Source organism: Mytilus galloprovincialis, chromosome 2 (assembly GCF_965363235.1).
Source record: "Mytilus galloprovincialis chromosome 2, xbMytGall1.hap1.1, whole genome shotgun sequence".
NCBI lineage: Eukaryota > Metazoa > Mollusca > Bivalvia > Mytilida > Mytilidae > Mytilus > Mytilus galloprovincialis.
Genome location: NC_134839.1, coordinates 19,850,689 through 19,875,502, shown reverse-complemented (window position 1 = coordinate 19,875,502; position 24,814 = coordinate 19,850,689). Strand labels below are relative to the sequence as shown.

Sequence of the window (24,814 nt, the reverse complement as noted above, 5' to 3'; positions counted from 1 at the left end):
TAACAGAGCAACAGGAACAGAAGGTTAAAGTGATAAAGAAAAAATTCTTAGTGTCTGACAAATGTAAAGAAATGTCAGAAATTAAGTGGTTTTGATAAGAAAAAGGATTCTAGACGACTGATATATTTTGTTTTACACTAGGATTTATATAATAAGAATTTCTTGCCACACGTTACGAAGTCAGAATGCAGAGATTTCAAAATGAAACTGTCTTAATTGTGTTTATGATTTGTTTGGATGTTACTACTTCATTAATAAAACCAGGGTATGTATTATATTTGATATTTCAAATATAAATTTACTGTTGATGAAATTCTGAAATATTTAAAACACTTAGGTTTTTATACACATAGACTTTTAATGATCGTATTTTGACTCTACATTTTTAAATATTTTAATATGTTCTTAAACTTTTACGTTTTTGCGTTACAACTATTTTGTAAAAACATTATTCGATAAATTTAAATTAGGTGGAACGAGCGTCTGGAGGACCAAACTATAACTTGGTATCTTTTTAATGAGTTTGTATATTCCTGAAATTAAAGTTTTAATACTGCTAGCTATAGCTGAGAAAATCTTTCCACGAGATAATGTGATGACTAAGGAAGTAAGACTATCGCATTTGAAGTCTACGATGTAAATTAACTTGTGTTTGAAGCTATCATTAAAACATAAATACAGACTGATATATACATTTTCAATTCGTTTTCTTTTACAATATACACGTTCTCTATTTCAGTGATCCTGATAACACTAAATTATTGTTCCATGAAAAGTTATTTTATTAAGCATTTTCTTTGTTTTAAACTAGCACAATTCCCTAGACTTAAATTCACTTTTGAAATAAACTGATTTGTCTTCTTTTACACAATAATCCTTTTTTTTCATACGAGTAAAAAAATAGTCTTCTTACAAAAAATCAACAATGGTCTAAATCATATCTAATCTTCTTTTAACGTCAACTTTATTTTGTTGTGAAAAAACCCAACAAAGTTTAGAAATACGACAGGTTCTTATTTTATGATTGTAAAAACAAGAAAACTACAATCAACTACAAACGCAACTTTTGATTTTCCCATTGTATTTTTTTTCATTTTGAGTAGTTACTTTCAATCTGCCCGAACTAAGATATTATGTATTTCAGTTGATATAATATGCTAAAACATGTTTCTCATTAGTTTATTTCAATAATTGAGGTCTATGTATACACTTAACAAAACGGAGTGTCTATTCGTTCGTCCAGCTAGCCGGACGAATAGTTAAAAATCTCTATTCGTCCGGCCATCCGTCTGCGGATGCGCAAATCTTCAATATCAATAAAAGTGTCATGTGACGGGAAAAGTGTCCCGGATGAGGTGTCGCAAAACAAACGAGCGTATGCAATGGACGTTTTGAGAATCGGAAAGCGTGATTTATATTTGAAGATGTGTCATAAAGAAAACAAGAGAGAATATGATTGCTTTAAAAAAAATTCTATAGGCGTGATTCCAGAACAGTAGCGTATACATGTTAATAGTTATCAAAAGTACCAGGATTATAATTTAGTACGCCAGACGCGCGTTTCGTCTACATAAGACTCATCAGTGACGCTAATATCAAAATATTTTTAAAGCCTGTGAGGAATAAGCCTGCAATCAAAGTGAAATTGATGATTTACCACCATTTACCTTATGGAGGCAAAACACATTCGGAAACAATACTATATCAAACTTGCTTGTATGCATTATTTTTAAGTTATACTACAAAAGAGATATATGCACATGCACTGATATGACTGGACTGGGAATATGACACCAGGTATGGGATAACCCCTCTTTTTTTCCTGTTGTGTCTACTATACATTTTTTTCTAAAAAAAAATCTATCGAAAACACAATCCTACTTTTGGGGACAGGTTACACGTGCCTACCCTTTTCTCTAATTTCATATGAATTAAAAATCGCCGAACAATTTAAATGAAGAATCGTGCATAATCATTTAAGGACCTTACTTTAACCAAACTTCACAGAAACAATAAATTCAGGATCTTTTGGTATCATAGATGTCTAAGGAAGCCAATAATCATTGGCCCGGCTGTTTACCTTACAGGAAATTCATAGGCAGAACAACATAAGAGAGAATCATTTTTGCTCCCTCCCCACCCCACCCGCATTCCCAACTTCCTTTAGAACAAAAAAAAATCTGAATCAAATGTATAGTTTATTTGTTTTATTAGAATGAGCTCTTTTTTTCATAAAACGATGTTAGACAATATATTTTAAGAGTACTAATGCTTTATTTATCTCCTTCAAAACACGATATTAAATCTTCATCATTATAGTCTTGGCCGGACAAATAGCGAAAAACCGTAAAAATGCAATTTTTCGAGCTTGCCGGATGAATATACATTTTTAACTATTTGCCCGGCTAGCCGGACGAATAGCCACTGCCACTACTCAGTTAGAAGAACAATCAAATTATTTACTTCTATCGTCACCATCAGAATTGATCGATACAGTATTCCGAAGAATAAGTCTCCAATGAACTCTATTACATGTTCAACATTTCAAAACTAGAAAAATTGAAAAAAAGGTTCAACAAACTATCTAACATATATCAATACATATATTCCTAAATCTCAGGGGATGGGGGCTCCTATCAACTAAGTATTGAACTTCCTGCCAAGCCCTAAATAGATAAAAAAAAAATTAAAAAAAAATATTAAATATAACAAAACTCATTAAAGATACTAGGCTAATGAATAATTTTGAACGCAAGACACACGTGTTATCTTCATGAGGCTCATTATTGACGCTCGAATCGAAGTAGTTGGTGGGCCATATCAAAAACTGAGTACCCAATATGCAAAAACATAAAAGACAACCGCTGGCAAGGTTACTCATACGGAGCACAGCTTAAATTTATGAAAACTCATCATCTCGTTTGAATTTCGATCAAATATAAAAAGGGTACTTTATATTAGTGAAGTAGTAGATAACATCAAAACCCCGGAATAGGAAAAAAAAGGGTACTCTATATTAGTGAAGTAGTAGATAACATCAAAACCCAGGAATAGGAAAATAAAAAGGGTACTCTATATTGGAACACAAAAGTAAAACAAAATATAACAAAAGAAGTTTGTCTCGTTCCCCCCTGATTTATCTTCAAAAACACACAAAAACGAGTACGGTATACATAAGTTCGGTTGTTTAATGAATTAGAATATACAGACACTTTAATCCAAAACTACATGCCAACTGGCAGCAGTATAGAATTGTTTTAAATTTTACATCAGGTCATATTTATATTGAACTAATTATTTAGTTTTTATGATTTTCAGGAGGAGAGTTTGCCCAATTTCACGTGCTTCATCTCAAGTAGTTCCATCACCACAAACTTACATTAGACCATTCATTATACCATGCAATGGGGATAAATGTGGTAACTCAAGGTAATATACAAAGAAATAGTAATATTAAATTATGCCATGGGTTCCGTCAACATAAACTCAAAACATGAGGCCATTCATTGGAGAAGTGTGGTAACTCCAGGTAATACACAAAGTAATAGTAATATATTATGCCATGAGTTTCGTCACCACAAAGTTACATTAGGCCATTCATTAAACCTTGCAATGACGATAAGTGTGGTAACTCAAGGTTATATACAAAGAAATAGTGATATTAGATTATGCCATGAGTTCCATCACCACAAACTTACAATATGCCATTTATTGTACCATGCAATTGGAAGAAGTGTAGTAATTCAAGGTAATATACAAAGTAATAGTAATATAAGATTATACCACGAGTTCCGTCAGCACAAACTCAAAACATAAGGCCATTCATTTGCTCTCACCCCATATGGAATTTACTGACCCCATATATACCGTAATAGGTCACTAGCACACTATGTAACTAATAGTATTGTACCATGCAATTAGTAACTCAAGATTATATACACATGGCAGTGTAAGATTATGCCATGACAAGCACATGACATGGATTTACACATATAACGAGTTTAACTCTAGATAGGGAAGTAGTAAGCATTCATACGCGTTAATATTGATTCACTTATAGGGTTTTTGCATCGGAACTAAACCCATGTATTTCAAAACCAGTTGTTGGCATGACACGGGTTATGTTCTTCTCATATGTTATGATGGTATGATACTTAGGTAAACGGACAGAAAGTCACAGGACAAAAAGTCACAGGACATAAAGTCACAAATTTGGTAAGACAAAAAGTCACAGGACAAAAAGTCACAGGACAAAAAGTCACAAATAATTTGTTGACAATTGTTTGAATATAAAAGAAAAATATCTTGAAATATTTACTTTTCAATACATATATTCATATTAAAGTTTAGGAAATGTGTCATTATACTTGAAAAATCAAGATTTATTTAATTTTAATCATGCAAAAGATATATTTCTTGGCACCATGAAGCCATTTAAGTGCCAAGCCATTTTGACATTTTGTTTTTTTAACAATTATTTGATCATCTTTGATATTTTTTGGATAAATTTTGTTAACAAACTTGGTTTATTTTATTTATTATTATTACTTTTACTGTTAAATCTGGTTTTTGTTATATCTACTTTACGTGAGTCTGCATTTATGTATGCCGTCATACGACAAAATTATTTTTATGTCTACCTGTGCGAATTTCAAACGCGCAATTTTACACCAGTAATGAAAACCTTCTATCATTTATGGGTAGACTTTACATAGATAAATTCAGCCGTATTTGACGTGAAACTGTACTTATGTGTCCCGTCATACTTTGAACCACACCATTATTTTATTTATTATTTTTACTGTAAGTCTGTTTTTTGTTATATCTACTTTACGTGAGTCTGCAATTATGTATGCCGTCATACGACAAAATTATTGTTATGTCTACCTGTGCGAATTTCAAACGCGCAATTTTACACCAGAAATGAAAACCTTCTTTCATTTATGGGTAGACTTTACATACTAGATAAATTCAGCCGTATAAGAAAAGCAAAATGAGAATGTTAAATTTGATGTATGCCTTTTTGTGCTACTTTGTTACATTTGTTGTTTATGTAGTGATATTAAGATGATAACACAATATTGACTGTTGTACCCCTATTTTTGACATTTTTACTCTTTGAGTATGTTTGTTTTGTTCATGCATCGTTGACAATGTAATGGAATTTGATGCGACTGTCATACAAGTGAGAGGTTTAGCTAGCTATAAAACCAGGTTCAATCCACCATTTGCTACATTAGAAAATGCCTGTACCAAGTCAGGAATATGACAGTTGTTATCCATTCGTTTGATGTGTTTGGACTTTTGATTTTGCCTTTTGATTTTTGATTTTCCTTTTTGAATTTTCCTCAGAGTTCAGTATTTTTGTGTTTTTACTTTTTATATACAATAGATCAAGAAAAATACAAAAATATTTTTCTAGAAATAAGCAGTTTTTATTCAAAGAAAATAATCAGAAAAAATGAATTGTGACTTTTTGTCCTGTGACTTTTTGTCCGTGACTTTTTGTCTGTGACTTTTTGTCCTGTGACTTTCTGTCCTACATTCGATACTTAACCCCTAACCAGAAGGATTGTGCCTGATATTCGTATGATGAAGACATAATCTTTCAATCAGTTTAATTGAAGTCTAGAGCTGGCATGTCAGTAAACTGCTAGTATAGTCTGTTGTTATTTATGTATTATTGTCATTTTGTTTATTTTCATTGGTTACATCTTCTGACATCAGACTTGGAATTTTCTTGAACTGAATTTTAATGTGCGTATTGTTATGCGTTTACTTTTCTACATTGGGTAGAGGTATAGTGGGAGGGTTGAGATCTCATAAACATGTTTAACTCCGCCGCATGTTTGCGCCTGTTCCAAGTCAGGAGCCTCTGGCCTTTGTTAGTCTTGTATTATTTTTAATTTTAGTTTCTTGTGTACAATTTGGAGTTTAGTATGGCGTTCATTTTCACTTAACTAGTATATATATTTGTTTAGGGACCAGCTAAAAGACGCCTCCGGGTGCGGGAATTTCTTGCTGCATTGAAGACATGTTGGTGACCTTCTGCTGTTGTCTGTTCTATGCTCGGGTTGTTGTCTCTTTGACACATTCTTCATTTCCATTCTCAATTTTATTCAACATTGTCTTTACAAAAAGAAATATTACCACAAAAAGAATCTACATAGATTCGTACCAATATTGTATTTCATTTGTCTTCTATGCTTTGCATGCACAGAAGTAACTAGTTTGCTATACTAGAATATCTTTTATATATCATATATTATATGAATTTGAATGTAATGTAACATATCTTAAATAGAAAGTGAAAATGAAACCCGTGGCTGTGAAAAAAACTAACCAACATGAGAATAGTTATGACAAAATGGTGTTGTGCAAGTTATGTACATGTTGGGTGATATATTTTCATTGTCTAAGTTCTAAATGTTCTTACAAATCATGCAAATCGTTGAATATTCATGCAAATGATGATAAATACACTCCTGGAAGATAACTAACAAAATTGAGAATGGAAATGGGAACTATGTCAAAGAGAGTAGACAACAACCAGACCAAACTACATACTTCTCTAATTTATGAGAAAAACAAGGAAATTGAAAATAAATAAAGTTTAGATTGAGATAAGTAAACTTCTTTTTACGAATGTTGAAATAAAATCATTCCGAAATCCGTTTCATATAGAAACAACAAATTTAAAGTTCAACACAAAAAAAAACCGGTTTTTTCATTTTTGAAATTTCTCTTTTTTTTTTTTACTCATGACATGTACTTGAAAAAACAGGTGTTGTTTCAAGATATCAAAAATTCTAAGTTCATGGATACGGTTTAGGAGTGCTTTTCAATTGTCCTTCTATAAAGTATATATAACATACCATCACGATTTCCAATTAGAATGGAATAATACACTTATAAACTCTCAATTTACTATTTAACTAAGTAGGGTAAGTGTCTATAATAAGTTACAAAATTGTGTACGAGTTCCGTTACTGACGATTTAGAAACTAAACTAAATCCATACATTTTGTCGTTGTTATTTTGTACTTCGCAATAAGTGGAAATTTTAAAAAAGAATCGTTAGTCACCAATGGTCTCAACAGCCAATTAGTTTAGTCATGAAATATGATATTTAATCATTGAAATTTTATGTTTTTTTTCAAATTTGTTTTAAGAAATCATTTTAATGAAATCAAGATTACCTCTTGCAAAGCATTATATTTCCAGGTGTGGATATACTTTTGATCCTTTACCGTACAAGTTTCGTTTATAACGATTAAGATATTTAATTCATCCATACATTATTTCGTAATTTTTTTCTTTTGTACCTCGCAAAAGTAAAAAAAAAATTCAAAAACAAAAAATCGTTAATCATGGAGGATATCAACAAGCCAATTAACCCAGTGTCTGTGTATTATACAGATTTTTTATATTTGTAACTAGGTTTAAACCCATATTTAATCCCCAATTCTCAACATAGGAAGATGCCTGTCCCAAGTTAATTATCCATTCTTTGATGTGATTGGGCTATTATAAGACATATCTTTGATTTCTTGTCTGCGTTAACCTATACTTTTAGTCCTTTATGGTATACAATCCTTTTGTATCTAAAGATTATACCAGTTACAAGCAATAGCAATTATTGCAAATTACCGAAATAACAACTAATTAGAAAACAATATTTATTCATGAACAGATTTATTTCTTTTGAACATTTTGATATCTAGATATACTGGACTTTCGTAACAGCGTTTTACCACAGCAATAAAAACACGATAGATTTACTCAATACGAGTTACTGCAAAATGTCAGTTAGAACTACTGGATTAGACAATTAGGAACTGCTACAGCATATGGTTGCAATGACAAAATTGATGGTAAAGGTATTCTATCTAGTCATTCATGTAGCTCGGTGAATGTGATGAATATTTTCAACTCTACTCCTCGACTGGTACAAACCCTCATTCAAACCAATACAAACTAACAGCTATCATTTGGCAAGTCACAGACTTTTCAAAACAGTTCGCATTGGAAAAGATGAAAAAGAGAAAAGATATTTTCTTAATCTTTCCTTTGCCAACAAAGGTCTCGATGGCGTCAACTTAGGCAATATCCTTCATCATAAATTAGTTCAGTCGAAAATAACTCCTTATTTCAAAGATCAGTCTGTACCAATCATTTCTTATACCTATTCCATACCTATTGCAACTAAAATTTTCAATTACAAAGACGTTTTGTAGGATCACAATATTGACGACTTCAAGTCTAAACCTCCTGATTGCACTTGTGCTAGTTCCAAATTCACATATAATCCGGCTGGCCACGTTATTACCGGTGACCTCAACATTGTCAATAACACTGCCCTGCGAAATATGTTATCGAAAGGTCCGAAATATCGTGAGCCTAAATCAATCAATTGGAAATACAACTTCAAAACTTTGAAGGATTTAGTCGAGGATTATGCCAGGCAATTTGCTAAGTGCGAGAAGGAAGACATGCACACTTTTCCGAATGGATTAATGCTGCGAGGTCGTTGATACAAATCAGAATTAAGAAAATGAATGGGTCTATCAATGTCCATGCTACGTCAATCTTTAAAGACTTAAATGTTGCTAAACATTTATCCTATCTCCATGACAAATATGTGTCAGTCAGTTTAATTGAAGTCTGGAGCTGGCATGTCAGTTAACTGCTAGTAGTCTGTTGTTATTTATGTATTATTGTCATTTTGTTTATTTTCTTTGGTTACATCTTCTGACATCAGACTCGGACTTCTCTTGAACTGAATTTTAATGTGCGTATTGTTATGCGTTTACTTTTCTACATTGGCTAGAGGTATAGGGGGAGGCTTGGGATCTCACAAACATGTTTAACCCCGCCGCAATTATGCGCCTGTCCCAAGTCCCAAGCCTCTGGCCTTTGTTAGTCTTGTATTATTTTAATTTTGGTTTTTTGTGTACAGTTTGGAAATTAGTATGGCGTTCATTATCACTGAACTAGTATATATTTGTTTAAGGGCCAGCGGAAGGATGCTTCCGGGTGCGGGAATTTCTCGCTACATTGAAGACCTGTTAGTGACCTTCGTCTGTTGTTTTTTTCTATGGTCGGGTTAGTGTCTCTTTGGCACATTCCCCATTTCCATTCTCAATTTTATGTTGTCCCTGCAGATAAATCCCCAAACAACATCGTTTTTGTCTGGAAAACTGATTACATTAACTGCTTGATAAACGAATTAGGTATTAACAATTCACTTGGAAACTCAACATTTACCCTCACGATACTTACCAAAGAGAAAATCCTAGATAATCATAGGTCTGTTCTATGTTCCTTTTGAATTTCAATTAAAGATGCAGAACTTGATCACCCATCACTGTGTTGGATACCTAAACTACATAAGTGTCCTTACAAACAACAGTATATTGCTGGGTCTTCCAAGTGCTCCACGAAACATCTTTCTAAATTATTATCATCTATCTTATCAGCAATCAAAGCCGGGCTTCAAAGTTATTGTGAAACAGCCTATTCTAGAGGTGGTGTGAATCATATGTGGATACTAAAATATTTCAAAGATCTTTTAGAGTACATACAATCTAACTCTCTTTCATCTTACAATAGTATTAAAACATTTGACTTTTCTACACTTTACACAACTAAAAGACAAATTGGAAGAGTTGGTATTGCTTTGTTTCATAATAAAAAATGGCCAATGTAGATACAAGTATCTTGTCTTGGGGAGGGATAAATCCTACTTTGTAAAGGATCACTCTGATTCAAACAAAAAAATCTCTGAATCTGACATCATCAAGATGCTTGATTACTTGATTGACAACATAATCGTTACGTTCAAAGAACGTGTTTTTCAACAGACTGTCCGCATTCCAATGGGAACCAATTGTGCCCCTTTTCTTGCGAACTTTTTTCTTTATTATTTTGAGGCTGACTTTATACAGGAAGAAAGATAAGAAGTTATCAATATCCTTTAACTTTACTTTCCGCTATATAGATGATGTTCTCTCACTAAATAATTCTAAATTTGGTGACTATGTTGAACGCATCCAATCGAACTAGAAATAAAGGATACAACAGATACAGTTAAGTCGGCCTCATATCTTGACCTACGTCTAGAAATTGACAATGAGGGTCGGTTGAAAACAAAACTTTACGACAAAAGAGATGATGTCAGCTTTCCAATTGTGAACTTTCCATTTCTAAGTGGCAACATTCTAGCAGCACCTGCATACGGGGAATATATCTCCCAATTTAAACAATATTCCCGTGCTTATATTTCCTATCATGATTTTCTTGATAGAGGGTTGTTGCTCACAAAGAAGCTATTAAACCAAGAATTCATAATGGTGAAGTTATTTTCATCCCTTAGTAAATTTTACGGACGCATCACGAGTTGGGTGGAATAACCGTTTCACTAATGATATCGGATATGTTCCGTACGTCGTTACTACAACCCCCTTCCCTTTCATGAATGTGTGCAATTGTTTGTCTGTTTGTCTTTTTCATTTTTAGCCATGGTGTTGTCAGTTTATTTTCGATTTATGAGTTTGATGGTCCCTCTGGTATCTTTCGTCACTCTTTCACATCTGCATGAAACTTGCCTAGAGTAGTCCATTGCGTTTTTTATATATTCAACGTTCATTGTTTTCCCTTTCATCAGACGGATTTCTTTCATATTTCACCTCTGCTAGGGTATGTTCACGATGATATCTCTTAGTATCATCTCTTTTGTGATATATGCATTAACTATATACGCTGCTGACCCAACATGATGTCATCTGTGATATGTATTATGCCGTGTTCACACCAAACGCCGTATACAGTAAACATGTTTACATTTGGTTTATTGTAATGCACACTAGTATCACATTAAATTTGTTCACATCTATACACCTTGTTTAGCTACCTGTACATAATATTTGTTCACACAAGTAAACTATATGTCATTTAAATGTTCATTACGTAGAACCGAATTCAAATTTTCGAACAACTTTTCTAGCAGTAAGAAACGACCATTTGACTTTAAAAAAAAGGGGGGGGGGTATGGATTTTTCACAATTTGATTATAAAAAAAATCGGGTCATTCAGATGATTATAGAATGAACAAATATTCTGAATCCTAAGTTTCCCCATACGTTATAGTGTTAAATATTGAATTGGTACCATCGAAAAAAAAAAACTAATTATAAACTTTGGCGCGAGAAACAATTTTGACTTAGTACCCCCCCCCCCCTTTTTTTTTTAAAGAAAAGGGGTTACTCCTTTAAGAAAGACATTTTGAATGATTTGCAGTAGTTTAAAGATGTCTTGATTACGCATTAAAAACGTAGGTTCGCAATCAGCGTTCCTGCAGACGAAGAAAAATAATTGCGATGTTAAGGATCATTACATTACATTCTTTTCTGTTTGTTTCGAATGTTATTTTTCTCCAAGGATTATTAAGGTAAGTGGGGGGGGGGGGGGTGTAATGTTTTTTTTTTATTTCTAATTGTATTTTAACGGGTCTCAGATACTACACTAACAAACAATTAACTTCACCCTTTTCTCAGTAATGCATTTATGAGTGAATCGTTGTTTGAGTATAAAGACTAGTGGCAAATATTTCTATCAGTGTGTACGTCCAATCGATTCGGGAAGACCTTTTCGAATGAATTATGTGTTCGGCAATGATGATTGATGAGTCTTGATTAGGGGTTAATAAGGCTACGTAAAGTGTTTTTATAGCAAATAAATATATCAAGTTTAGACAAATATTTCTGTAAAGAACTTTATTAATAAGTGTTATAAGTATCAATTTTATATAAAAAATGTTTCTTTTTTTAATATACATGGAAGAATTAAAATTGAATGTCTAGTTTTGTGTACACCTAACCTACACAAGGCCTACATCGACTATCGACTGCATGTAGACAAAACATGATTTAAACTACATGTAAACATTGAGTTTTATCAATGGGAACGTAATTATGTTTAGTTTATGTGTGAGTTACACTAACACAACACCGAGTTTAGGTCAATGTGAACACGGCCTTAGACGAGAATATATGGGTAACTGGAATTATATTTCAATTGTTTATCTTCATTGCTCCCTTTACAATTAATTGACGATGACATTTGCATTGAATATTGCCTCAAGAAATTTTGCCTTTTCTTGACTGTTATGTAAAACACATAATCGTCCCGAACATGTTGTATCTGATCAGTAGTCAGCACTTCGGTGTTGACATGAATATCAATTAATTGGTCATTTCTATAAATTTTCTGTTTACAAAACTTTTAATTTTTCGAAAAACTAAGGATTTTCTTACGCCCAGGAGTAGATTACCTTAGCCGTATTTGGCACAACTTTTAGGAATTTTTGGGTCCTCAATGCTCTTCAACTTTGTATTTGTTTGGCATTTTAACTGTTTTGATCTGAGCGTCACTGATGAGTCTTATGTAGACGAAACGCGCGTCTGGCGTATTAAATTATAATCCTGGTACCTCTGATAACTATCAATATATACATTATAATTCCAATCAAAGCATATTCCAAAATTGTGTTTCAGAAGAAAGACGACTGCAATCAAATTTATGATACACGTATATTCCGTATGTCACTTCTTATGTAGAATTTATGGTTAATGTATTGCGTGGGGATTTCTCATGTATGTGCTTTTGGTCTTTTAAAGTTTTTTTTATTCGAGCGTCACTGATTAGTGTTTTGAAGATGAAACGCGCGTCTGGCGTAAATACAAAATGTAATCCCGGTATCTATGATGAGTTCATTTACAACCACTGGGTCGATGCCACTGCTGGTGGAGTTATTATTCCCCGAGGGTATCACCAGCCCACTAGTCAGCACTGACATGAAATATCATTGATATGGTCATATTTATAAATTGACTGTTTACAAAATATTTGGAAGTTTTGAAATACTAAGAATTTTCTACCTCAGGAACAAATTATCGTAGCTGTATTTGGCAAAACTTTTAGGAATTTTGGTCATCAATGCTCTTCAACTTCGTACTGTATTTGGCCTTTTTAACATTTTGGGGATTCGAGCGTCACTGATGAGTCTTTTGTACACGAAACTCGCGTCTGACGTAAATACAGAATTTAATCCTGGTATCTATGATGAGTTCATTCGTATTTGCAAACCCCACTTAGCATTCGACACTCATTGCATTATTCATCGGTGAAGTCCAGTAAAATTCACCGACAGTGAAACAGATTAACTGTAGTACGTAAATAAGAAACTATTTCACTATGGCTTCGAAAAGGATTTACGTGTTTTGAAGATTCGTTCAATACTGTTGCCTTCTATTTCAAAGTGTGTGTAAAACTCATCACGATCCGTGAATCCATTCATTGTGGCGTGAATGAAATGTCTGCAGTGATGTTTTTAATTCACTGCTTTAAAATAAGTTTTAAAAAACGGTGATTGTAGCAAAATAAGCAAACAAATGTAAAAAGCAACAAATTTGAGTACGGACAAATTAAGATAGAGAACATAATAAAAAGCAAACGTTTTGGGTAATGTACAAATCTCTACAAAAATGTAATCTAACAGATTATTCAGAATGGTAAGAGTGTCATATAATTTATATCGATAGACGTGTTGAATAGTGATATGATTTGTATATCTTTCTATCATGACATGCTAATCGTAAAACAGTTTAAATCTTAAACAATCTATTAAGTTAATAAAAACAATGACAAAACCTACAAATTCTCTGACATTCCATGATTCATCTAAAGCATTTTGTGATTTTATCTCTGGGCTATCTGAAACGGCTTTTAAAATAGACGCCCAAGCTTTTTTTTTAAACCCTTGCAGATACGCTTTGGGTTTTAACATTTGTATTCCCCCATTATTAGATTTTTTTTTTGAAAACTTCGATCATGTGTCTTCTTTTAGGACAAGTATTACATAACATGGATTTGCTAGGTTTTTTTTACTTTTCTCGTTCATGGGATTTCGTCAGTCGAATATATGAAAGGTTGTGTAAACGTGGATAAGACAGAGACAATCTAAATGAAGCAGACACCGTTTAGACAATTCGAGGTAGTTTTCAGTATAACTCTGTCCATACAGTGTGTTAACGAGGATAATAACCCTTTTTAAATTTGGTCCGAAGCGCTTTTCTATGTTTATTACATGGGGAATACTTAACCTTAAATTTAGCGGAATGTGAGAAGCTAATTGACAAAAAGGAACTATAAAGAATAATTTAATCAAATATTAGGTCAACTTAACATGACGTAGCTGGAACTTTAGAGTTTACTGTTTTCCTTTCATCCTTTTTCTGTTGGTCATTATGTTGTCTGTCCTTTTACGACTTTTTTTTTTGTCGTCATATTTGTAACTCCGCCATGTTTGCAACACCTACAGAAAATGGCTGAGTAGTTATGTGTACGATTGGTTTTTTTTTATACAACTTCAGTACAAACACGATATGAACATCTACTGCAATTAACAAAATATATAACTGTCAAATAATTTTTGTCTTAAATAAAGATGTTTGAAATTGCCAACACCGGATTCCCTTATAGATTTGTAATTTGATTGAATTCATTCTGAAAAATGCTTAAACCTTACTCCCATTATTTCTGGAATATCATAATACTAACAGTATTACCTACATCGCAGTTAATTCAAATAGACATTGACACATTCAAACAGAGGCAACAGATACCAAGGAACAATCAAAATTCCACAGTGGAAGACAATGCATACGAACCAAAGGTTTTTACTCGCTAACTTTACCATTAAAGTTAGACATAACAATGGAGACTATCAAAGCTGAACAAGCTGAACAAGGACGAATACCACGATAAATGAAAAACAACGAAAAGTCCACAAAACACCACACGAAAGAATAAAAAATTGAGCAACCCAAACTGCATCGTAAACTATTTCAAGACAAGCAGCTTACTTTGAGTGTTTCATTTACTCAATGTTTTACTTTGTAGTCGAGTAGTTTATAAAACAGCTGTACGAACCGTGTTCTATCGTCAGGTTGTTCATGACGCCGTGAGGAAGTGCTGTCCAGGGTGGACGAACTTTGAACCAAATGATGAACTATGCATGAAGCGTAAGTTATGTTGTGTTTTAAATGATACAAATATTAGATGGATTTATAGTATCTTGATATCTTTATATGTCTTTCGTTATGATGTGTTTTTGCAAACACAATTTGACACTGACAAAGATTTTGAAAAAAATATACATAGATTTCTTAGAAAACGAGTGAAAACTAAATTTGTGAGTAGAACTATTTTCGATTTAAATTCCTTAAATTAATCTAAGAAAATAGAAAATTGAATTGATACATTTATTTCATAATGTACGTGTAAACTTTTGAATTTCTAAAGTGGGAGATCTCAAATTGGGAAACATTTCTGAGAGACAAGCATGCAACAAAACTCAACCTAGTATATTGGTTTCTGTTATACTAGTATTTATAATCTTATACCTTTTGCAGTTAATTAAAAATCGTTTAAAACATATTAGATTTAAAGCGTTACTGATTAGAAATATATTTCGAACTGAGCATATTGTACACCAAGTTACATTAGTATTTTGTTGTCGTTTATGATACAACCACTGCGTCAATGATACTGACTGCTATTGGACACTGAAGGTATCAGTGTATTTAATAACCTACTATTATACTGATGCTGTACCTTTAGAATTTTCTGTAAAATTGAGAAATAATGAGGTTATCCTTCCGATGTACTTGGGCCGCGTTTTTTTATTTTGATGTTCAGCGTACAGTTTCAAATTCCAATGATGAGATATATAAACGCACATGGTGCATCGAGTACATTGGTATCTTGTAGGTTGGTTCATTGTATTTAGATAATTCTTACAATTAACATTCAGAGGAATCCATTCATTAATGATCTTACTAGCTAAATCTACATTTCAGGTAGAGGCATGTTTTGCTACCTACTTGTAACTGTGAATTATTTTTTTTTATTAGCACGCCGTTCTTCAAAGGAACATTTCAATACCGGTATTTCGATGCCTCTTACAGTAATTTCTTGAATTAAAGTAGACGCATATATCAGTGTAGTTATACCATTACATCATTTGATGTGTTGATAGCAGAAATGAATATTTTTTTGTATTTTGTGCTCTTGTTAATAGTTTTTGGTTTTTTTTTTCAATTTGTTTCCTAACAAACTAATAATATATTAAGTCACATATAAACCCAGTATAACCTACAATCTTTAAAAATTATTGAAAGGCGATCCGAGATTAAAGTCAAGCAGACAGCAACCCTTCAGCATAAAAAGATCAATACACTTCTAGAGGTCAACATACATTCTTCGGTAATAGACAATTGTTTATACAATACATGTATACTTATAAAGCTCTTAAGGTGGTACCAAACACCTTGACTAAATTTAATTTGGCTCGTTTAATTTCCATAAAATGTTGGCAAAATATTTACTTTGACCCTTTGACAAAAATATGAAAATTTCAAAAACCTTTAACCACACAGGTTCTCGGAAATATGGGTATATAATAGCAGTTACGCAGATACTAATTTTGTTAATTGATATGCTTAACAATACAACGTGATTTTAAAATCGTTTAGCTGGGTTGAGTTCAAGATCGTATCAGCTACGTAGCGGCTACGTAGCTGCTCCGCTACATAGCTGCTATCAATATCTATGTAACAACTAGTTTTTAACTACACGTTCAATAGTCAAAATCTACTTAGCACTACGTACATTGTAGCTGCTACGATATTGAACTCAACCCTGATTATACAGAGTTATCTCCCTGTATTTTTAGGTACCACCTTAATCGCCCCGAGTCTGGAAAAGTTGTGAAATATATTTTATAGCTTCTCTGGATCTGACAATTAACAAATTCTTTGAAATAAACTTATTAAACATGCGCATATAAAGAATTATCTCAATTTCTGAAAGCAGTGTAAAAGCATTAAACCTGCTAAATTAATATCAAACACTCTAATATCGGTCACTGTACTTCGGATAATATTTCATTAAGGAATAGTATCATATAAAAACTATATATTTTTCAGCTGTGTGTAGAAGTGAATGCTTAAATGGAGGCTCATGTAGAGGACCTGACTACTGCGCATGTCCACAAAACTTTACAGGTCCTTTGTGTGAACTAGGTAAGCAAGAACACAAGGATGGTAGTCAATTTTATTTTATCAGAATTTCTTTTTCGAAGTTGTTTATATCCATCTCTAGAAAATGTTTACACTTGTAACATCTTTGAATTCATTACTACTGTTTCTTCTAAAATCAATACATTTTTTAATTACTTAGTTTCAAATTCAAACTTAAAACTGTAAATGCATGTTTCAATTTTACTTGCCAAGTACGAAAGTCATCTTTTTTCAATTCTTTAGATAACCTTTTCTAATTTAGCTATCACCAAAGCCAAAGAGTCTCGTAACGAGTCTCTTACTTCACATTTGTTGTTCTTAAGTTAATAGAGACATGGGACATCAATTTCATGAAATTGCACGAAAGGAACAGCTTCATTTTCAACTTATCCGTATACTGATCTTTACTTAAGTCAATTTGTACTTCTCTGTTTGTTTGTTTTTGGGGGAAGACTTTTGGTAAGTATTCATCAGACAAAATTTCATGAAATGCTTTGAAGGTCTTTGAAATAACCAATTAAATCATTATACAAAAAAACACGGACAGATCCTTCAACGGTCGAGGCATTAAAAACCTGACTTTACAGCACGACAGCTACAACTACTATAGCTATGGTTGTATCTAGTTGATTTGTTGGAATAAATTATGACAAAAACACACAGGTCAATCTCCCATATAATAATCATCAGTTATCTACTCCTAAAAAGTATCGGTCCATGTAATTCGCGATTTTGTGCTAAAACAGGGAAACAGCATTCTAAAATAAGAATTGTTTATGTGTAGATATCCATGTTTTCTGTATGCCATAAGGATACTATTATTTCTTACAGATGTAAATGAATGTGATACTGGGAACCACAAATGTCAACAACTATGTAACAACACCATTGGTGGTTATTCTTGCAGTTGCTATGATGGATTTCGACCAACAAACGATAGAGAATGTGAATGTAAGTTACCCTTTTCACTCTAGTTATGGTCGCAGGTTTTGACACACGAGAGAGAATGTAAATGTACATGTAAGTTACCCTTTTCACTCTAGTTATGGTCGCAGGTTTTGACACACGAGAGAGAATGTGAATGTAAGTTACACTTTTCACTCTAGTTATGGTCGCAGGTGTTGACACACGAGAGAGAATGTGAATGTAAGTTACACTTTTCACTCTAGTTATGGTCGCAGGTGTTGACACACGAGAGAGAATGTAAATGTAAGTTACACTTTTCACTCTAGTTATGGTCGCAGGTTTTGACACACGAGAGAGAATGTAAATGTAAGTTACACTTTTCACTCTAGTTAAGGTCGCAGGTTTTGACACACGAGAGAGAATGTAAATGTAAGTTACCCTTTCCACTCTAGGTAAACCACTGTTATTCGAGATGGCTTGTAAAACTAAGATTTAGTGGCAGTATTGACCACAGCTTTTTATTATTAAACACAAATTTAAATATGTACACATATAGATTCAACGATATATATTGTTCAACTAGATAGATTCATAGATAACTAGATTCATAGCTGTATAGATCATTTTTTGGTTACCTCTGGCAACCTACAGATAACTAGATAGATATATATAGATAGATAGATGTATGATCCTGGGATACAGCGATCCACAAAATGTACTTTTAATATCACTAAAATATAGACAACTGTAACTGTAGTTTATCACACGCAGCGAAGTTGCCAAACACATTTTTCACTTTTTAACGATCAAATGTTTCTATACAACCAACATCTAACTGACTACTGCAATTTTTGACATCACATGGCAAAGCATCAATGGAGAAGAATTTTTCATACTGGAACTCTAACTACTCGTATATACGTATATGTACCTGAAAATAAAAAGAACAAAAGAGCAGTACCCAAACAAAACTACATGGTTTAACTATATATAGTGGAGGGAGGGTGGGTATTTTCAAAATACTTCTCTCTGTAATTATACACGTCTGTTCACTTGCAGCTCAAAGTTAAAAAGAACGCTGACGACACCACTATACATCTTATTGACTACATATGAATTTATAAAGGAAAGCACTGCAACGGCCGAGATTAAAACTTTCCACTAGAATAACCGAATTTATGTATATTACATAAATTCTATTAATCTGAAAATGTTGTCAGCTGACGACTGTACTGGTCATAGATATAGGAAGATGTGGTATGAGTGCCAATGAGACATTGGTTTTGATTTAACTCAAATTCAGGAATACATCACAGTCACTTGTCTTTGGAAAAAAATTTACTTATATATCTTAAAATAACACAGAAAGTTTCTTAGAAAAAATACCTACACGTATATATCTTAATATAACACAGGCACTTTTCTCTGAAAAAAATCCTATACATCATAATATTCATTCTGCAGTTTTCTGTCTTATGCAATATTTGGGGTGAACGGGGATATAACATGATCCTTGTTTGATAAGTAAAGAGAAAAGGAAATTCATTAGAAATTAACCAGTCTCAAAAACAAAAAAACAAAACTTACTGTCTTGATAATAAACGATGATAGAGAAATTCCATTCGCAAGTGTCCTTTAAAGAAATTTGCATGCTAATACATTTTTCCAATCAATCCTCAAATCGCCACTTTATTCAGTTTCAAGCTTATTTAGAAAATGTCTGTGTCGTTAATTCAATTTTTTCGATAAAAGTTGAATAGAAATAGTCTTGTTGATAAAACGTACGTTATGACATCAAATAGTTCACCATTTTATTTTTCTGGTTAATTGTTATGATGTATGTGGATTTTTAATATTTGGTCCGAGTTGGGTACTACCTTAAAAAGATCATTTCAAAATCACCATCTGCAAGAATTGAAATTGGTATCATATACCCATATTATGAAGAAATAACATAAAAAATTTGGTGCACACTGAATAACGCGCGTATAGCGGGTTATTTAACAGTGTGCACCACATTTTTTATGTTATTTCGAATAGACAGAAAAAATATTACAGTCATTTCTTATAATTTAATTCTAAATTCTATTTTAAACCGTAGAAAACCATGAAAAAACGTTGATGACGTCGCGGTCACATGATTAAATTATGTCTATGGGCTCATAACAAAATAACGTCAGCTAATCAGAAGACGCGTTATGAACATCCAAAATTAAATTATTATCATATGAACTATGAATTCAAAAGATCAATTGGAAGAGACGTTCCCTCAAAATTACGATATTATATATCATTTGCTAAAACGTTTAATTTTTCAGAATGATTCGTATTTTTAGGGTATTTGTCTTAAAATGAAAAAAATAGGCAATCCAGGAACATGTAGCGTTTAATTTTATAAAGTACACATCATAGATTTTTCATTTGCAAACATGTTGTATAATATCATGAAAATTCGATAAAAATTTATTCATACTGACTGATATCTTTCGAAATATTTGGAAATATATATCGAAAATCTAAGCGATAATTTAATTATTTAAACTTTATGATACAATATATATAGATTTTGAATGCCTTTATTTTACTATTGAACTTAAATTCAACTTTCAGATTTGAAACAAAACAGATGATAGCAATCTGTGTCTCTCTCTAAAAAAAACAAGCATAAAAAGCACTGATCGTTGTAATTGTATTTTCTTTTTCTAGCAGTGTCTAAAATTATTTATGTTTACAAAGTCAGAATTTATAATATAAATAAACACATCTTTAAAAAGAAGTTATATCTTTCTAGTTTGTCCGCTATGCTTAAGAGAGTTTGAGAGCGTAATAAACAAAGTTGATGAACTACAAACAAGACTGAAGACTGTGGAAAGTTCAAAGGTAATAGTAAATACTTTGATGTTATGAAAAGCTTATCTTTACATAATTACTACCTTAATATATATTAAATTAAATCAGAATTGTTGAACCTTAGCATTTATTTTATCAAATAAACTTTTAAATCTTTTGACCAATTTGCTTTAAATTACAATTTGGTTTATAATAAAACAAATTGTTGCATTTTTGATAGAAATAAAGCGTTATATCCTTTCTAATATAATCTATTTCTTTCACAATTCTGACGATGACATAATTTTCAAAACCTTACAAAATAATAAATAATCTTTATTCGATAGGAAGAATTTAAGGACGATGTTCAGGACTTAGAAAGAAATTATCGCGAAGCAATGGATATGGTCGGAGAACTGCGAGCTGCTCAGACAAAAGTTCCGTCTACAACTCCAGCACTATCTAAAGATGACAGCCGAATAAACCCAAGAAATAATTTTGAACTTATAACATCTTTGAGTGATCAGCTTGGTGCGATAGAGGAACAAATAGGTTTTATGATGGGTCAGATAGATTCTGGTAATCATTTTTTTATTAAGTGTCTGATAACAATGTTTCAGAATGTGTGTAATTCTGTGCATCAAAAAAATACGATTGCGTAAAAAAGCTTTTAAATTTGACATGCGACTAAAACAGATTTTTTTTCTCTTTTGTTGTAAGAATAATGAACAAGAACAACGTTTAACGGCGAATTATGAAAATAATTTATAACAGTCACTTAAAAAATCCAGATAATAGTAAACTTTAGTTCATAACTTGCTATACTAGAGAAATTGCTTTAACTCAACATATGCATAAATTAACATTTAATTACGATATACGCCGTGCTTATTGGAGTATGCATTTTATACGTAAGTTTTGTCTTAAAAAAAAAGAGCAAGACTTCCTCGCGATTTAATACGGCTTACGAATACTTTGTTCGATGTAACGCAACATGCACACAAGACAAAAAGTTATCTCTGCTCCATACATGGCAGTCATTTTATTGCTAAAGTTAGTAAATAACGGTAATAGAATGAAATTCAAAACAGTGTGGCTGTGGCAATTGATTGACACATTAAAATCATCCATTGACTGGGACAATTTAGATGAACGTTTGTATGTAACAGCCACTGCTCACTATGTACTTTTTAGCTCACCTGGCCTGAAGGGCCAAGTGAGCTTTTCCCATCACTTTGCGTCCGGCGTCCGTCGTCCGTCGTCTGTCGTCCGTCGTCCGTCGTCCGTCGTCGTTAACTTTTACAAAAATCTTCTCCTCTGAAACTACTGGACCAAATTGAACCAAACTTGGCCACAATCATCATTGGGGTATCTAGTTTAAAAAAGGTGTGGCGTGACCCGGTAAACCAACCAAGATGGCCGCCACGGCTAAAAATAGAACATAGGGGTAAAATGCAGTTTTTGGCTTATAACTCAAAAACCAAAGCATTTAGAGGAAATCTGACATGGTGTTAATATGTTTATCAGGTCAAGATCTATCTGCCCTGAAATTTTCAGATGAATCGGTCAACCTGTTGTTGGGTTGCTGCCCCTGAATTGGTAATTTTGAGGAAATTTTGCCGTTTTTGGTTATTATCTTGAATATTATTATAGATAGAGATAAACTGTAAACAGCAATAATGTTCAGCAAAATTAGATTTACAAATAAGTCAACATGACCGAAATGGTCAGTTGACCCCTTAAGGAGTTATTGCCCTTTATAGTCAATTTTTAACCATTTTTCATAAATCTAAGTAATCTTTTACAAAAATCTTCTCTTCTGAAACTGATGGGCCAAACTAATCCAAACTTGGCCACAATCATCTTTGGGGTATCTAGTTTAAAAAATGTGTGGCGTGACCCGGTCAACCAACCAAGATGGCCGCCACGGCTAAAAATAGAACATAGGGGTAAAATGCAGTTTTTGGCTTATAACTCAAAAACCAAAGCATTTAGAGGAAATCTGATGTGGGTAAAAATGTTTATCAGGTCAAGATCTATCTGCCCTGAAATTTTCAGATGAATCGGTCAACCTGTTGTTGGGTTGCTGCCCCTGAATTGGTAATTTTGAGGAAATTTTGCTGTTTTTGGTTATTATCTTGAATATTATTATAGATAGAGATAAACTGTAAACAGCAATAATGTTCATCAAAGTAAGATTTACAAATAAGTCAACATAACCGAAATGGTCAGTTGACCCCTTTAGGAGTTATTGCCCTTTATAGTCAATATTTAACCATTTTTCGTAAATCTTAGTTATCTTTTACAAAAATCTTCTCCTCTGAAACTACTGGGCCAAATTAATTCAAACTTGGCCACAATCATCTTTGAGGTACCTTGTTTGAAAAATGTGTCCGATGACCTGGCCATCCAACCAAGATGGCCACCACGGCTAAAAATAGAACAGGGGTAAAATGTAGTTTTTTTTTTTTTGGTCCTTTGTTTAATATGCACATAGACCAAGGTGAGCGACACAGGCTCTTTAGAGCCTCTAGTTAAAGACACTTAAACTATGGGTTCATCAAAGGTTCTCAACACCTTAATAAAGTAATTCGAAAAACTAATCAGAAATAACACGATGTTTGGATTTATATCAATTATATAAATCAAAACATAAAGGTTATTCCTGATTAATTTTTTGAATTATTTTATAATTAAAGGCGTAAAGAAACCTTTGGTGACCCCACAGTTTAAATGTCTATCGTAGGTACGTCGTGAACAGACAAACGTTCATGTAAATTGTCCCAGTCAATGGATGATTTTAATGTGTCAGTCAATGGCTACAGCCACACTGTTTTGAATTTCATTCTAAGTCTAAATTGGTAGGTCACATTCGGGGAAAACGAGAGGGTAGTTACGACATTTGGAACTCCGCCATTCGGATAATGCATAACGGGCAACATATTTGTGATGGCGTCCGTAACTTTTACGAAGGGATGATTTCAACTTTACCACTTGGAACTCTTGGTTTAATAGCTTCCATGTCAGCAGCAATTATCTATCAATGAAATTTTGAAACACAAACCCTGGAATATCATACCAACTGGAAGATATGTACTCCGTATGCAGGTGTTGTTTGAATATGCTATACTGATAGAGATAGAAAGTTCACAACTCGGGAGATTTTGTCGTAAAGTGTTGTTTTAAACCGACCCTCATTGTCACTGAATTTCCAGATGTTAGTCAAGATATGAGCAAGACTTAACTGTATCTGTTGTATCCTTTATCCAAAGTTCGATGGAATCAATGCTTTCAACATAGTCACCAAATTGAATTATTTAATGAGAGAACGTCATCTATATAGCGGAAAGTAAAGTTAAAGGATACTGATTTCTTCTTTTAATTCTTCTTTAAAAGTTCTTGTTTGAAGTCAAAAATGTTCGCATATAATACCGACAGTATTTTCATTACACAGGAAAATGAAAGATTGAGATAAAAAGAGAGAAAAACTTTAGAATAGTTAGTACTTTATGTTGTATTAATTACTAATAAGATAGAACTAGAAGCATAAATAAGAACAAATGAATAAGATAACTAATATTTTCCAGATGATAATGACCATGGACGAAGACGAGGACGTGGATAAGTGTCCTACTGTATATGCACTATGGGAAGAAGGTCTACAAAAGCACGTAAAGATAACATTGACAAAACTGACATTGTCTTAAAATTACACTGATTGTGTTTCTGTGTTTTACTTCCTATTTCATTTCTTGGTTAAATGCATGTGTTGTGATTGATTCAATATGCTTTAAGGAAAATTTGCAAATGTGTTCATACTTTAATAATTAATTTATTTGTGTTTTCCCTAGAATGTTTGGATTGTGACATAGCTTTGATTTAGGGCACATCATTTAGCTTTCTTGCACCGTGAAACAGTAAATATTTTTATACGTTAA

The 24,814-nt window shown here is 32.7% G+C and overlaps 1 protein-coding gene across 2 annotated transcripts; it reads left to right on the top strand.

The window, feature by feature from the left end:
* Window positions 1-24,814, top strand: LOC143063065 (epidermal growth factor-like protein 7). 2 transcript variants are annotated; one of them, XM_076234991.1, is made up of 8 exons: window positions 1-265; window positions 3,319-3,429; window positions 14,962-15,083; window positions 17,049-17,144; window positions 17,973-18,092; window positions 20,839-20,927; window positions 21,224-21,455; window positions 24,464-24,814. In XM_076234991.1, the coding sequence occupies exons 1-8, from the start codon at window positions 186-188 to the stop codon at window positions 24,499-24,501; spliced, it is 888 nt and encodes a 295-aa protein (XP_076091106.1). In that variant the 5' UTR covers window positions 1-185; the 3' UTR covers window positions 24,502-24,814. The 2 variants fall into 2 exon arrangements, with proteins under 2 accessions (XP_076091106.1, XP_076091107.1); XM_076234992.1 differs by lacking the exons at window positions 1-265; window positions 3,319-3,429 and adding an exon at window positions 3,595-3,637.